Here is a 14971-nt window from a genome sequence, read left to right on the forward strand (position 1 = left end):
AAAACAGCAGGGTGAGCCGGCGAGCAGATCATGCGTCGTGGCCATCACGCCACGATCACGCGCTTAATTTCGCATTAAGTTTTCCAAATATGGCGCCGGATCTTGGCCTCAACTGGCCTCAACCAATAAAATTCTCGACACGACAGAAAAATAAACGCTGGGCAAATTAAGACCTCGCTGCGCTACGCACGCGAGGTAACAAGATAAAAGATGCCTACATGAGAACTATATAAGAAGAGCATGCATGGATACAGTTTAAGACAAAGCTGAGTAAGAAAAATAATTTATCATCTGCAAGCTTATAAGTGTTTTAAAATATGGTACGTGTCGCGATAAAGATGTCGTATATTTTCTATAATTTTCAGTAATGCTGTTTTGCAAAAGACAGGACGCACAGACAGGACGCTGGTTTAACAACGCGGTGCGATTTTTAAAAGTTTTAAAAACTCCAAAAGCAAACAAAGTTTAACCGTTTCTTATACGTACATTCTTGTTGATTATTTAACGATAATATTATATTTTGAATGCTCTGGCGTCCATGGACTTAAAATTTTGCTTGTCGGAATTAACGTTAGAAATTATGCAGTTTGTTCTGTGTTTAATATGAGTTTGTTTTATTCGCCATAGATTTCTGTCCATTCTTCGTTAGCTAGAGGCTCTTCACGATATGCTAAGCCGAGCACAATTTTCAGTTGTCACCTTTGAATATTGGGCGCACTTATTAAAAGAAAATGCTCGCTTCAAACAACGCTTCAAATTAGGGCTCTTATTCTTCAGAATTTCCTTTTTTAACAATGCAAAACATAAAATTAAAATAATTTTGATAAAATTTGGGTCTGCGGTCGAAAATATTTGAAATACTGTGAACAAAACAGCATAGAAACCCAGGAAATAAGACAATGAGTTTACACTGATGAACTTGCGTGACGTCGCGAAAATTGCTATTACCAGTGTTCTGTTATTGACTGCCATGGGTTAAAAAATATATAGATCAACATTCAAAATGTCTTTAAATTTTTTTCGTTTTTCGGACCCATGAATCCGCATTTTCGATGGTCTTTTCATTTCGCATTTTATGTCTGAGGCACTTGAATTGGGGGCTAATATTCATATAATTATTCACGTTGAGCGTCATTAGTTTCTTTTGAAATTGATTTTTTTACTGTCTGCTAACATGATGTACAGCTGCCATCAAAGACCGTTTACACTATGCCGGATTCACATAGTCACGACATCATTTTAACTTGTTTTACAGTATCCCCGTACCCAGATTCTTTTCATTTGCCATATCATGCTAAAGCAATCATGCTATCATAATTTTGGGATTAAAACTCGTACAGACATGGCTAATTTTCAGTGATATCGGGACCATGCGAATCCGATGCAGTGTAAAAAGGGCTAAAAAGCTATGTTACAGAGGTAGGTTAGGGCGCAAAGATAAGCAAAGCCAAACAGAAAGTGCCTTCTTAATCCGTTATACAAAACATTTCAAAGGTGTATAATGTGGTTAAACTGCCTGATGAGACTGATTGTTTTAAAGTTGAAGAAACACTCCCTTCAGAAAAAATTGTACCATGAATACGAAAGACAATGTTATTAATATCATATTGAACGAAATTTCATCGTACATCACGCTTTGGCCTAGGTTCAACGTCGCACTTTAGTCGTGTCGAATGCAATTCAAACAATACATGATAATGAGTTTAACATCCCATTAACTATTGTTCGAATTGCATTCGACGCGATGAAAATGCGACGTTTAACCTACCGTAAATGATCGATTTAGCGCCGCGGCGCTTATTGCAAATATCGATTTAAAGACACGGCGCTTATTTGACAGCGGCGCTTATTCGACAGCGGCGCTTATTTCAAAGTGCACAAATAGATTGTTTTCTGAAGGCCGATGGATCGAGTAAACTTTTGGTAGAGGTTACAGGAAAAAGAAAGCGCAAGGTTGGGCTGGTGATTCCCGCTAAGTTCACAGCAATACGGCGAATCGACGACATGCCCAAGTGTTAGACACGGAGGTAATTAGGAAGAAGGAAAATTTTAAACTATCAGAACTGTCATATGAGCCCGATTGTAAGAGATATTCGACAATGAAACTTTAAAGTTTCAATACTGGCAGTCGTTCTCAATAGTTTAAATGTTAGGATTAACGCGTCTAAATAAAGAATCGTTTATTTCTACATTTTTAAGCGTTTATTTATATCTTCCTAAATAGTCGCCGCGGCGCTTATTCAACAGCGGCGCTTATTAATTATTATTATTATTATTTATTATTTAAAAATATTTTAGAACGGTAGCTCTTCAGGGCTCTTACGCACCTGATTTTCAAGAGGCCGTTCATTTACAAGTTAAAAACACACTATACTATACAAATATATACAAATAAATTACCAGTTACTTAAGTAAGTACAATAGGCGTCGGAAATGTTTATCATTCTAGAGAATAGTGACCGAGAATTGATCTAAACTTCTGGCTACTCAAGCCTGGGTTTTTAGCCTCTGGGGGTAAATTATTCCAGGCCGAAGCAGCTGCATAGCTTATGCTTTTTTTCATGAAATTTGTATTAGGTTTGTCAAGGCTGAAATCTCGGTTGTTGCTACGGAGGTTATACCTTGAGTTTGTTTTAATATCAAACATATTCGTTGTGGTACTTGGCATTTTGTCATTCCTAATCTTGTGCGTAAAAATTAATTTCTTTCGTTTAAAGCGTTCTTTCAGGGGTTGCCAGTGGAGTTCTTTTAAAACATCTCGTGATCTCGTTTCGTATGTTTTACTAGTGATTACGCGTGCTGCTCTGTTTTGCAATTTTTGTAATTTATCAATTAAATAATCACTGCAATTGTCCCATACAAGGCTACAATAGTCGAAATGTGGTAGAATAATGGCATTGTAGACTTTTGTTAATGTTGTTTTTGGAACTAATTTTCTCATTCTCCGCAACGTGCCAATACCTTTTGAAATTTTGTTTGAATGTTTTCGATTTGCCTTTCCCAAGTAAGGTGTTCGTCTATAACAACACCCAGAGTTTTAGAAAAACTTACTCGTTTGATTTTTGTTTCACCTACGTGGATTTCCGGTTCATTTGACATATTAGAGAGCTTTTGTCTAGATCCAATTACCATGTATTCGGTCTTCTCCTTATTCAGAGTGAGTTTGTTAGTCAATAGCCACTGGTGTATGTTCTCTAGGTCGTGATTTAGGGAATCCTGAATTTCCATTGCCGATTTGCCTTGTGTTGAAATGTTTGTATCATCAGCAAACATGCTAACAGTCGATGTTGACAAGCAATTTGGAAGATCGTTTATGTACAATAGAAATAGTAATGGTCCGAGGTTTGAACCCTGCGGTACACCACATTTAACGATTCTTTTGTCAGATAATATTTGATTAACTTTACAAATTTGAGTCCTATTAGAGAGATAAGACTGGAACCATTTAAATGATTTTTCTCTTATTCCATAGTGGAAGAGTTTCCTTAGCAAAATACTATGGTCAACACAGTCAAATGCCTTTTTTAGGTCAAGGAAGATAACACCGTTCAAACTTCCCTTATCCATGTTGACAAACCATTGATTTGTTATATTAAGGAGAGAGGTCTGAGTGCAGTGTGATTTTCTAAAACCAGATTGTTGTTGTACTAGTATATCATTCTTTTCTAGATAAGTTTCCAGCTGTTGAGTGATAAGTTTTTCGAATATTTTTGCAACGTTAGATAAAATTGAAATTGGTCTGTAGTTACTGCAATCGGTCTTGCATCCCGATTTATGTATTGGTGTGATTATTGCCGTTTTAAAATCATTTGGAAATAGGTAGGCCTATAATTTACTATCGGAATCACAATATTAAAACAGATAATGATTGATTTTATAATTTCGTTGATAGAGCTATAATTTAAAGTAACACAATTTTTAGTTTGGCAGATCGTACAAAATTCCCAAGACAGGCAAACCGAACCACTACCTTTTTACCTATAAACTATAGCGGTCTGCTTAATGCCCGGCGTCTGTGCTTAATGCAACAGTTCTATTTAGTTTTTCATAATTACACTCGATATAAAACTGAAAATAGATGTAAAATTATAAAGTACAAGCTAGAAAAGCCGCAGCTCTTTTGCCATAAACATCTGGTGATGCACAGTCTAAGACAGAATACTGATTTTTGATAAGATCGAAAATAGCCTATAATTTTGTTGTTGTTGGGCTAATGCTTATTATATAATGTCTACTCTAATCATGTAATATTATGATAATACCTGTGTACAAGCCAGAGCTAAAAACTTGAAGCTTCACAATTCACCAAAGATGATAAATGTTTTTTTCGCGGTTGAAGGTGTAGGACAGCTGAAATCTCCAGCTGATTTCAAAGGTTTGTTGTGACGTCACTAATTACGGTTGTAGCGGCAGAATAAATTAAAAGGTTTAATTTAAAACTCAAAATACCTTAACAACAACGATATTGGTCATGCATTTCTAAAGAATATTTTAAAATAAAAATCAACCAATGCAATTACGATTTTGAGCTGTAGAAATTTATTCCGCCTAACCCTGAACCGCCTCTAGTGATTTCTGTTAGAAACCCCAAGCGGAAGTACAAGTGAAGACACGAGACAAGGAAGTCGTTATTTTTGTATGCGTCTATGTAAAGCTATACAACCATTTGCAAGCTTCCAATAATCGGGCACCAAAAACAAGGTTTTGAAATGTTTGAATTAATAATTTTTTCAACGCAAACACATTTGTTTTAACACTAAAACGTTTTCTGGGAGGGCCAAAGCTAGCCTCGTACCCAGGCGCTTTAATAAAAAACATTGTAAATTATATAACGTTGCATTCAGTTATTATATAGAGGTCAGCTGAAAGAATTAAGCCAAGCACGTGGTGGTGCTTGGGGTGGTTATATTCTGCGAGGAAGCGCCTGGCAGAAAATGATAGATTTCTGAAAAACGTTTTTATTTTTGCAGGGTTTTTTTATTGTTTATTGAATAAGCGAGTCTAGCTAAATTATTGTAGGATTATACTAAAAATAATATTACATACTGTACAATGACGTTGTCATTGAGAAATAAACCGGATATAAATTTGTCTTTATCTCTTTATTCAAGTCTATAGCGATTTTCTAAAATAGACATCCCCGCGTTTAATATGATAAATTATGAGTCAAAAGAAGAAGAAGAAACACAATTCTTAATCTATATTTATGATTAAGAAAGGCTACAGCTGTCGTATTATATGCTATTTCAGTGAAAGAACATTCCATCTTTCGCCTCGTGAAATATTCCTACAATTGTATATCATAGTATCATACACATTCATCATTAGTCTAATAATTAATAACATTAATATGATCATTTCTACAACCCTCTGTTACAGTATTTAACTGTGAAATAATGTTTTCTAGGCCTGTGTTGTAAATTACCAACAATCCTGCGTGGAATGCTGTTCTACAAATCAGCCTGCCGGAGTTTCATCTCACTTTTTGCCATAGATCGTCGATTGTTGTTCCAGTTGTACCATGTCATTCCACCTGAAGATATACCTGCCCTGGGGAATAAACCGTTGAGATTGGAGTTTCCGCATGTGTTGTCATGGTTACTGTACCACCATGCACCAGTGTGGAGAACAGCACAGTTAAATTCACTCGACATGTCGTTATCTCTATCTTTGGTACTGAATTTTGCCCCGTTATTATCAATCAATGAATCTCCAGCATTTTCTAAAATTAAATTATATTAATTTTCAGTTCGTATTTACTATAGCAGATACAACAACACAAACTTATTGTATCATGAAAATATTAAATTTAACTATTCTTTTAGGCCTTATGGCTGCTTTCCACGCAGTTACGCGTTTTCTATACGCAGGTACACGCACGGAAATTTTTAAATGCTCCTAAATTTTTATTATTTAACACCAAGGTCAAGTGAATAAATCGAAAGAACTTAGTTTTCTGTATATATTTTAGTACGCATTTAGTTGACCTAGATGCTAAATAATAAAAATTTAAAAGCATATAAAATATTCCGTACGAATACGTGCGTATAAAAAACGCGTAAGTGCATGGAAAGCAGCCTTAAGTTTCATTTTAAATTTTACGTGCGTTTACGTACGTACAAGAAACGCCACCATGGAAAACAGCCCTAAATTTATGGCAGTCCAAGGTCGGCCAGACTTTTACTATTACATCAATCTTATCAGTTACTAGTGCAAGTTCACCTCCTAGGCAAAAATTTACAACGCTTATTAAAAGCAATTCCACTTTTTTAACATCAGTTTCTCGTAAGTTATCATGCTTTATAAAACAAGCCATTAATTCTCCACTATTCGGTTTGCCTTTTCATCGTAACTAGGCCTTTGAAGATGCTAAGCATCATGTGGTGAGCTTAAGCAGGAACAAAGAGAAAATGAGATCGAGGTAAAACATGTGATTTCATTTTGTTTTTCACGTGAAAACGTGAAGGAAACTGATTTGCTATAAATGTTTTAAATATCATGATGGCGTACATATTACATACCTTTTGGAGCACATTTCACTCCAGCATCTTCAAAATGATGACAGTCATGGACTCCCCAGCCTCTATGGGAACAACTGACCAGATTTTTCTCATTCCCAGAACAACGAACATCGTCTAACCATATCATCCCTGAACCAGAAGGAACAAGTTTTCCCTGAAGGGCCGCAAGGGCTTTCTGATAACCAAGTTGACGACACACAACTTGAGCATCCTTGATATGCCATTTGTCGTCACAGATTGTTCCCCATTTTCCGTAATGAAATACCTCCACACGACCAATACCCATGAAACTTAATGGCCCTTGCAGCCTCACTGTTTGATCTAAAATTATGGTAATGATCCTGTGAGTTATTAAAAACTGTTCACTAAACCAACATTGAGTAAATTTAGGAGCAAAATATTATTCAAAAGAGCAAAATAGTTCTTTAGTAATTCCGGCCAAATTTATAAATTACTATTTTACTAATTACTATTTTAATTACTATTTGCACTAGTAACTGATAAATCTTAAGTGCAAGTTCACCTCCCTGGCAAAAATATACAAGGCTCATTAAAAGCAATTCCAGTTTTTTACCATCAGTTTCTTGTAAGTTATCATGCTTTATAAAACAAGCCATTCTTCACTATTCAGTTCGCCTTGTCTTCGTAACTAGGCCTAGGAAGATGCTAAGCATCATGGGGCGAGCCTAAGCAAGAACAATGAAAGCGAGGTAAAACATGTAATTTCATTTTGTTTTCCTCGTTGAGACTTAAGAAATCACAGTTTTAAATCCAGGGAGGTAATTTGACAGTAAATCACTGTATAAGAGTAGGACATAATTTTTGAAAACATAACTTCTACCGTATTTTTTCCAAGTTTCATGCAATTTATTTCCGAAGCATGCAACATTATGTTATCTGTGTTTGCTTTCTGATGACATTAAAAAAAGGCTAAAAATATTTCACGTGAAAACGTGAAGGAGGCTGATTTGCTAAATGTTTTGGATTTCATGATGGATTACATATTACATACCTTTTGGAGCGCATTTTACTCTAGCATCTTCAGAATGATGACAGTTGTGGACTCCCCAGCCTCTATGGGAGCAACTGGCCAGATTTTGCTCATACCCAGAACAATCAACATTGTCTAACCATATCTGCCCTGAACCAGAAGGAACAAGTTTTCCCTGAAGGGCGGCAAGGGCTTTCTGATAACCAAGTTGACGACACACAACTTGAGCATCCTTGATATCCCATTCGTCGTCACAGATTGTTCCCCATGTTCCGTTATGAAATACCTCCACACGACCAATACCCATGAAACTTAATGGCCCTTGCAGCCTCACTGTTTGATCTAAAATTATGGTAATGATCCTGTGAGTTATCACCAACAGTTCACTAAACCAACATATAGTGAATTTAGGAGCTAAATACCACTCCAAAGAGCAAAATAGTTCTTTAGCAATTCCGGGAAAATTTAAGAATTACTATTTTATCTGTTTTAGAATTACTGAATGAGATTCATTCAAAACAAGACTTTGAAATGCTTTTATTAACGCAATAATTAAACTGCAGTAAGTAAACAATTAAACATTCAATCTTTTCTCATTGAACTGGCCTTTGACCAAGACGTTCCATGTCAAAATTTATTTTCCAAAAGAGGAGAGTTATTATTTAAAATTTCATTTTTGACGAACCAAAGAGAAGACATGGTTTAACTGAAGTCTGTTCGCAAGCGGAAAAAAGCTAATTCCAATTATTTCGTTGCAAGGAATGTTGGATTATAAAATTCACCTTTTTCAAAACAATTTACCCCAGCATCATCAGAATGTTGACAATTATGAATTCCCCAGTTCTTAGACGGACAATTAGTTAGTTCTTGTTCATTCCCAGTGCAATGAACGTCGTCTAACCATATCGGTCCAGTGCCAGAGGGAACATACTTTCCTTGCAAGGCCTCGTTAGCTTTTTGATAACCAAGTTGACGACACACAACTTCAGCATCTTTAATATCCCAGTTATCGTCACAGATTGTCCCCCATTTTCCGTTATGGAATACTTCTACACGACCTGTACCATTTGATCTTAATGGCCCGCGTAACCTGATAGTTGGTCCTGAAAATGAGGATGCGATAATAATAAAATGGCTGATTTTTTAAGATCACGATAAGATTTATCATCTTCTCAATTATGGATGGCAAATTAAAATTGAGCCTAAATTTTGGCCTTCCATTTTAGCCATTACTAGTAAAATACAAAATACTTGCCACGAAAGAGGGTTGACCAGTTTTTTGATACTTTATATGATTGCAAGAACCCATGCATGCAACAGACTCAGTTACACAGGGTTGAATCCACACTAAAATTGTGAAATGACTCAAAAATCTGGTTGACTACAGTACTGTCAAAAAATAACTTAACAAATAATGGTTAATCTACGTTAAACCTCGGTCTGATCGCGGTTGAACCGAGCTCAGACCGAGGTCAAACCGTGGTGAGACGGAAGTTTAACACCTCGGCTTATATTACCTTGGTCTGAATAACATTTCTGAAGATTTTTTCGATATGATTATTGTGCTGTCGATCTCAGCTGTTCATATATAGAACTTCGTTAGGAACCGAAAAGCAACTGCAAACGTATTCCTTTCATTTGCGGTCAACCGCGGTTTCTATTCGGTGGACCGCGACTGAATCGCAACCGCAACTGCAGTGTCAGGGCAGTTTTCCACTAGGCGGAATTTTTCGACCGAACGAAATTTTTCCTTCGATTTTCTTTTTAATTTTGACCGCGGTGAAGGGAATCCGCTACGGTCGAACTCTCACAATTGAAAAGAATATCAGACGAAAAATTCCGCCTTCGGTCCAATAATTCCGCCTCGTGGTAAATCGGCCTTAGGTTATTTCTGGACAGTACATGTATATTTACCCTCTGTGGAAAATCCATCAACGTGCAGTTTATAACCATCAGATTCAGAACTCACAGAAAACATCGAATAGTTTACAGAAGCTATCGCATCACCAGACTTCAGGATAATTCTTGATGTGTTTTGACCAGATTCTGTTAAACGATGTATTTTGTCTAAACCAAGCCAAAAATTCCCAGAGAGAGTGCCAAATCCTGCTTTATATTCGGACCAACCACGATAAAAATCGACACTTGCATCTTTCCTTCTCTGAATCACCGTCCATCCTCCTCCATTGGTTGTCATATCACACCAGACTTTAAAAGAACCCTTACCATTCGGATTTATTGTGTAAATTCCATCAGATCTCATACCAGACTTGTACCAATGTGCGCAACTTTTATCTGAAACTGGTCAATATTACAATAAACATAAAAAAATGTACTAGGAAATGTTTATGCCTTGTCAAATAGTAGCTGAACGCAACGTTATATGTTTTTCTACTAATTTTTTTATGCCTGGTTAAAATTTACCATCTACAGCTGTAGTTGTTTTGCTGCTTCCAGTTAGCCTCAGGCTGGGTGATTACGAGCCTAAATAGTAGCTGAACGCAACGTTATATGTTTTTCTACTAAAGCGCCTGGGTACAAGGCTGAAGATTGAAGGAAGCTGATTGATAAGATTTGGTTACAAAAATGTAAATGCCGATTACCACAGCTCACTCCAGCGTCTTCAGAATGACGACAGTTGTGGACTCCCCAGCCTCTATGGGAACAACTGGCCAGATTTTGCTCATTCCCAGAACAATGCACATCGTCTAACCATATCTGCCCTGAACCAGAAGGAACAAGATTTCCCTGAAGGGCCGCAAAGGCTTCCTGATAACCAAGTTGACGACACACAACTTGAGCATCTTTGATATCCCATTTGTTGTCACAGATTGTTCCCCATTTTCCGTTATAGAATATCTCCACACGACCAGCACCATTTGAACTTGAAGGCCCTTTTAACTGGATTGATAGACCTGGAATATATGACAACAGACTAGTAAGCGACCAGTTGCGCTTCCAGCGTTAGTAAGATTAAATTAATACAGCTCTAACTTGCAATCATATTAATAAATTTTTGCAAAATTATTCTTGGAGATTATAGGAATTACACCATGGCATGAAGGAAAGATGGATAGATATCCATCTCATGCAGCTGTAATGTGCCCAAATGCAGACCTCTTGCATTTTTGCTGGCAAATGTTTATTACGTGATATATTGTGTGATATTCTTCATTTGTCATTACCTCATTGTTTTATGACATCTGCCGTGTGACCTTCAATCATTTTCAAAAGGCTTGGAAAAGGTAACCAAATTAGCGACTTAAAACACAAACCCAGATCCCCCGCGCCCTCTTTTCAATTTTATGTCCCAAGTAGACGAACATTTTGTTCGCAAACGTGTAACCAACACTGATTGGAGGAAAGTGGGTAGGGTGAGATGTATGGCCATGATCATATATAGTAAATATTAGTAAAGAATAGTAATACCTAACTACCATTAAAAATGATTGTAATTTCACTAATGTTTTTGCATTTGCGGAGATGAAAACACATTTCAAAATAAATTATTTTTTTTATATCAATTAAAAAACCCAAAACTTACTACTAAAATTAAACGGCAGAAATAATGAAAAATGACAAGGAATGATGGCTTCTGTATGACATCTGTATTTTGGGAAAATTTTAGGACACGAAGTTACATTTCTGATAATACGTATTCTGTGACGCGGGTATGTAACAGGTTGCCCAAATTCTATGTAATGGGCCGTGATCATCAGAATTTTTACGTACGCGCAAAAACTGAACTGGTAATTAGCAACTTTCTGATCGCATGGCAAAATACAAAATTAAGTGTAACTTCGCAAACGTTTTTGTAAAAGTGCTTTAAAAACTTTATAAAGAAAAAATTTGAAAAGATTGGATAAAACTGAGCGATATTTAAAAAAAATATATACAATTTAAGGGTTTTGAAAAGGTAGGTGTCGGATTTATTGTGTAAATTCCATCAGATCTTCTGCCAGACTTGTACCAATGTGCGCAACTTTTATCTGAAACTGCTGAATATTACATTAAACATAAAAAAGAGTTCTAGGAAATGTTTATGCCTGGTTAAAATTTATAATCTACAGCTGTAGTTGTTTTGGTGCTTTCAGTTAGCCCCAGGCTCGGTGATTACGAGCCTAGATAGTAGCTGAACGCAACGTTATAGGTTTTTCTCCTAAAGCACCTGGGTACGAAGCTGAAGATTGAAGGAAGCTGATTGATAAGATTTAGTTGCAAAAATGTAAATGCCAATTACCAAAGCATTTCACTCCAGCATCTTCATTATGAACACAGTTGTGGATTCCCCAGCCTCTATGGGAACAACTGGCCAGATTTCGCTCCTTCCCAGAACAACGAACATCGTCTAACCATATCTGCCCTGAACCAGAAGGAACAAGATTTCCCTGAAGGGCCGCAAGGGCTTTCTGATAACCAAGTTGACGACACACAACTTTAGCATCCTTAATATCCCATTGGTCGTCACAGATTGTTCCCCATTTTCCGTTATAGAATATTTCCACACGACCAACACCATTTGAACTTGAAGGCCCTTTTAACTGGATTGATACACCTGGAAATTATTAAAACCGAATTATAAGCGACCAGTGGCGGTTCCAGAGTAAGTCGGATTAAATTAATACAGCTCTAACTTGCAATCATATTAAGAGATTTTTGTGAAGTTATTGTTGGAGATTACAGAAATTACACCATGGCATAAAGGAAAGATGGATAGATGTCCATCTCAGCTGTAAAGTGCCCAAATGCAGACCTCTTGCATTTTTGCTGGCAAATGTTTATTACGTGATATATTGTGTGATATTCTTCATTTGTCATTACGTCATTGTTTTTATGACATTTGCCGTGCATGTGACCTACAATCATTTGCAAAAGGGTTGACAGGTAACCAAATTTCCGATTTAAAACACGAGCCCAGATCCTTCTCGCCCCCTTTTCAGTGTTGTGTCCCAAGAAATCGGATATTTTTTTCGCAAACGTGTAACCATCACTGATTGGGGGAAGGAGGGTGGGGTGAGATGTATGGCAATGATCGTAAATAGTAGATTTTGTTTAAAAATAGTAATTGCCCAATTACTTTTAAAAATGATTGTATTTCACTAATTTCTTGGCATTTACGGAGATGAAAACACATTTCAAAATAAATTAATTTATTTTTATGAATTAAAACCCAAAAATTAGTACTAAAATTAAACGGCGAAATAATGAAAAATGACAAGGAATGATGGCTTCTGTATGACGCCTGTATTTCGGGAAAATCTTAGGACACAAAGTTACATTTCGGATAATACGTATTCTGTGTCGCGGGTATGCAACAGGTTGCCCAAATTCTATGTAATGGGCCGTGATCATTGGAATTTGTACGTACGCACAAAATCTGAACGAATAAAAACTGGAAATTAGCAACTTTCTGATCGCATGGCAAAATACAAAAATAACTGTAATTTTGTAAACGTTTTTGTAAAAGTCCTTTAAAACTGAAATAAAATGTGAAAAGATAGCATAAAACTGAGCAATAACTATAAAAAATATGCAATTCAAGCGTTTTGAAAAGATAGTTAGGTGTCGGATTTGTTATGTAAATTCAATCAGATCTCCTGCCAGACTTGTACCAATGTCCGCAACTTTTATCTGAAACTGCTGAATATTACAATAAACATAAAAAAATTACTAGGAAATGTTTATGCCTGCATGGTTAAAATTTACAATCTACAGCTCTAGTTGTTTTGCTGTTTCCAGTTACCCTCAGGCTCGGTGATTATGAGCCTAAATAGTAGCTGAACGCAACGTCATATATTTTCCTATTAAAGCGCCTGGGTACAAGGCTGAGGATTGAAGGAAGCTGATTGATAAGATTAGGTTGCAAAAATGTAAACGCCGATTACCAAAGCAGTTCACTCCAGCATCTTCAGAATGATGACAGTCATGGACTCCCCAGCCTCTATGGGAACAACTGGCCAGATTTTGCTCATTCCCAGAACAACGAACATTGTCTAACCATATCTGCCCTGAACCAGAAGGAACAAGATTTCCCTTAAGGGCCGCAAGGGCTTTCTGGTAACCAAGTTGACGACACACAACTGTAGCACTCTTGATATCCCATTGGCTGTCACAGATCGTTCCCCAATTTCCGTTATAGAATATCTCCACACGACCAATACCATTTGAACTTGAGGGCCCTTTTAACTGGATTGGTACACCTGGAAATTATGACAACGGACTAGTAAGCGACCAGTGGCGGCTCCAGCGTAAGTGAGCGAGATTAGATTAATACGTCTCTAACTTGCAATCATATTAATTAATTTTTGTAAAGTTATTCTTGGAGACTATAGGAATTACACCCTGGCATAAAGGGAGGATGGATAGATACCCATCTCAGGTGTAAAGTGTCCAAATGCAGACCTCTTGCAGTTTTGCTGGCAAATGTCTATTACGTGATATACTGTGTGATATCTTTCATTTGTCATTACGTCATTGTTTTTATGACCTCTGCCAGTCTGCCGTGTGGCCTACAATAGGGAACTTAGGCAAGTGACGTTCTTACAGCCAACGGCAATGTGACTGTCGCAAAAAGCCTGGAAACTGCTATGCCGTTCCCCGCGAATTTCAAAGCATTTAAGCCAACTGCAGCGACGGGAGATGTCTTCGTTTCGAGAAATTAGAGAGTTTTGTTTAGTACTGTTTGAAGAAGGTGTTCTGACGGAAGAAGAGTTTATTTTATTGCACTTAGCGTACGATTCAAGGAATCCAGTGTTTCCAAACAGCAATTATTCGTCTTTTTGTCTGGATGACATGAACGAAGCCGAATGTTTAGCAGAATTTAAAATACAAAAGCGCGACCTTGTATTTCTTCAGAAAACTCTACAAATTCCCGATGTAATTAAATGCCCACAAAGAACGACCTGTTCTGGACTTAAAGGACTGTGTATGGTCTTGAACCGCCTCGCATATCCATGTCGATACTCCGATATGATTTAACGCTTTGGCCAATCGGTTCCGGAAATGTGAATGATATCAAATTTATTTACTGATTTTATATACGATAATCACGGACATAGAGTAATTCAATGGAACCCACACGTTCTAAATCTAGGCTTAGTTGCCATTTGTAGCCAAATTTTATAGCCTGTTTCCGCCACGTTTTAGAGATAACGGCAAAATAGCCAGGGCCGTAACTAGAACGATAATTGGGGGGTGTTTATATATTCATATATTAAGTTTTGCCCGACGGATTTTTGGACCAGGAACTTGTCCCCACACGCGGCTAATCTTGTTGTTGTTGTTGTTGTTGTTGTTGTTGTTGTTGTTGTTAGGGGGTGACGCTCTTTAAAAAAGCCTAAGGCTCCGTCAATTCGCATCAGATCGCAATTACAGGGACCGCGGAAGGGGGGGGGGGTGCTGGGGGGCTTTAGCTCCCCAGTAATTTTCAAAATACATGTGATTCCTTTATAGCGATTTT

At 37.1% G+C, this 14971-nt stretch overlaps 2 protein-coding genes across 2 annotated transcripts; both read right to left on the bottom strand.

The window, feature by feature from the left end:
* Positions 1-5450: 5450 nt before the first annotated feature.
* On the bottom strand, positions 5451-9709 carry LOC114540498 (neurotrypsin-like). Its single transcript, XM_028560633.1, has 5 exons — positions 9427-9709; positions 8295-8615; positions 7534-7854; positions 6522-6842; positions 5451-5722 (listed from the first exon to the last, which is right to left on the bottom strand). The coding sequence occupies exons 1-5, from the start codon at positions 9707-9709 to the stop codon at positions 5451-5453; spliced, it is 1518 nt and encodes a 505-aa protein (XP_028416434.1).
* A 287-nt stretch (positions 9710-9996) lies between these two features.
* Positions 9997-13979, bottom strand: LOC114540510 (deleted in malignant brain tumors 1 protein-like). Its single transcript, XM_028560639.1, has 4 exons — positions 13883-13979; positions 13398-13712; positions 11753-12067; positions 9997-10427 (listed from the first exon to the last, which is right to left on the bottom strand). The coding sequence occupies exons 1-4, from the start codon at positions 13977-13979 to the stop codon at positions 9997-9999; spliced, it is 1158 nt and encodes a 385-aa protein (XP_028416440.1).
* Positions 13980-14971: the final 992 nt, after the last annotated feature.

Source organism: Dendronephthya gigantea, unplaced genomic scaffold (assembly GCF_004324835.1).
Source record: "Dendronephthya gigantea isolate DGI-Jeju-01 unplaced genomic scaffold, DenGig_1.0 000003F, whole genome shotgun sequence".
Taxonomy (NCBI): domain Eukaryota; kingdom Metazoa; phylum Cnidaria; class Anthozoa; order Malacalcyonacea; family Nephtheidae; genus Dendronephthya; species Dendronephthya gigantea.

Coding starts and splice junctions, on each gene's coding strand:
- LOC114540498 (XM_028560633.1), bottom strand. CDS start 9,709: ATGACAACCAATGGAGGAGGATGGACGGTGATTCAGAGAAGGAAAGAT. Junction 7,855..8,294: donor GGTAAATTGTTTTGAAAAAG/GTGAATTTTATA, acceptor CCATAATTTTAG/ATCAAACAGTGAGGCTGCAA. Junction 6,843..7,533: donor AGTAAAATGCGCTCCAAAAG/GTATGTAATATG, acceptor CCATAATTTTAG/ATCAAACAGTGAGGCTGCAA.
- LOC114540510 (XM_028560639.1), bottom strand. CDS start 13,979: ATGACAAATGAAAGATATCACACAGTATATCACGTAATAGACATTTGC. Junction 13,713..13,882: donor ACACTTTACACCTGAGATGG/GTATCTATCCAT, acceptor CATAATTTCCAG/GTGTACCAATCCAGTTAAAA. Junction 12,068..13,397: donor TGCTGGAGTGAACTGCTTTG/GTAATCGGCGTT, acceptor AATAATTTCCAG/GTGTATCAATCCAGTTAAAA.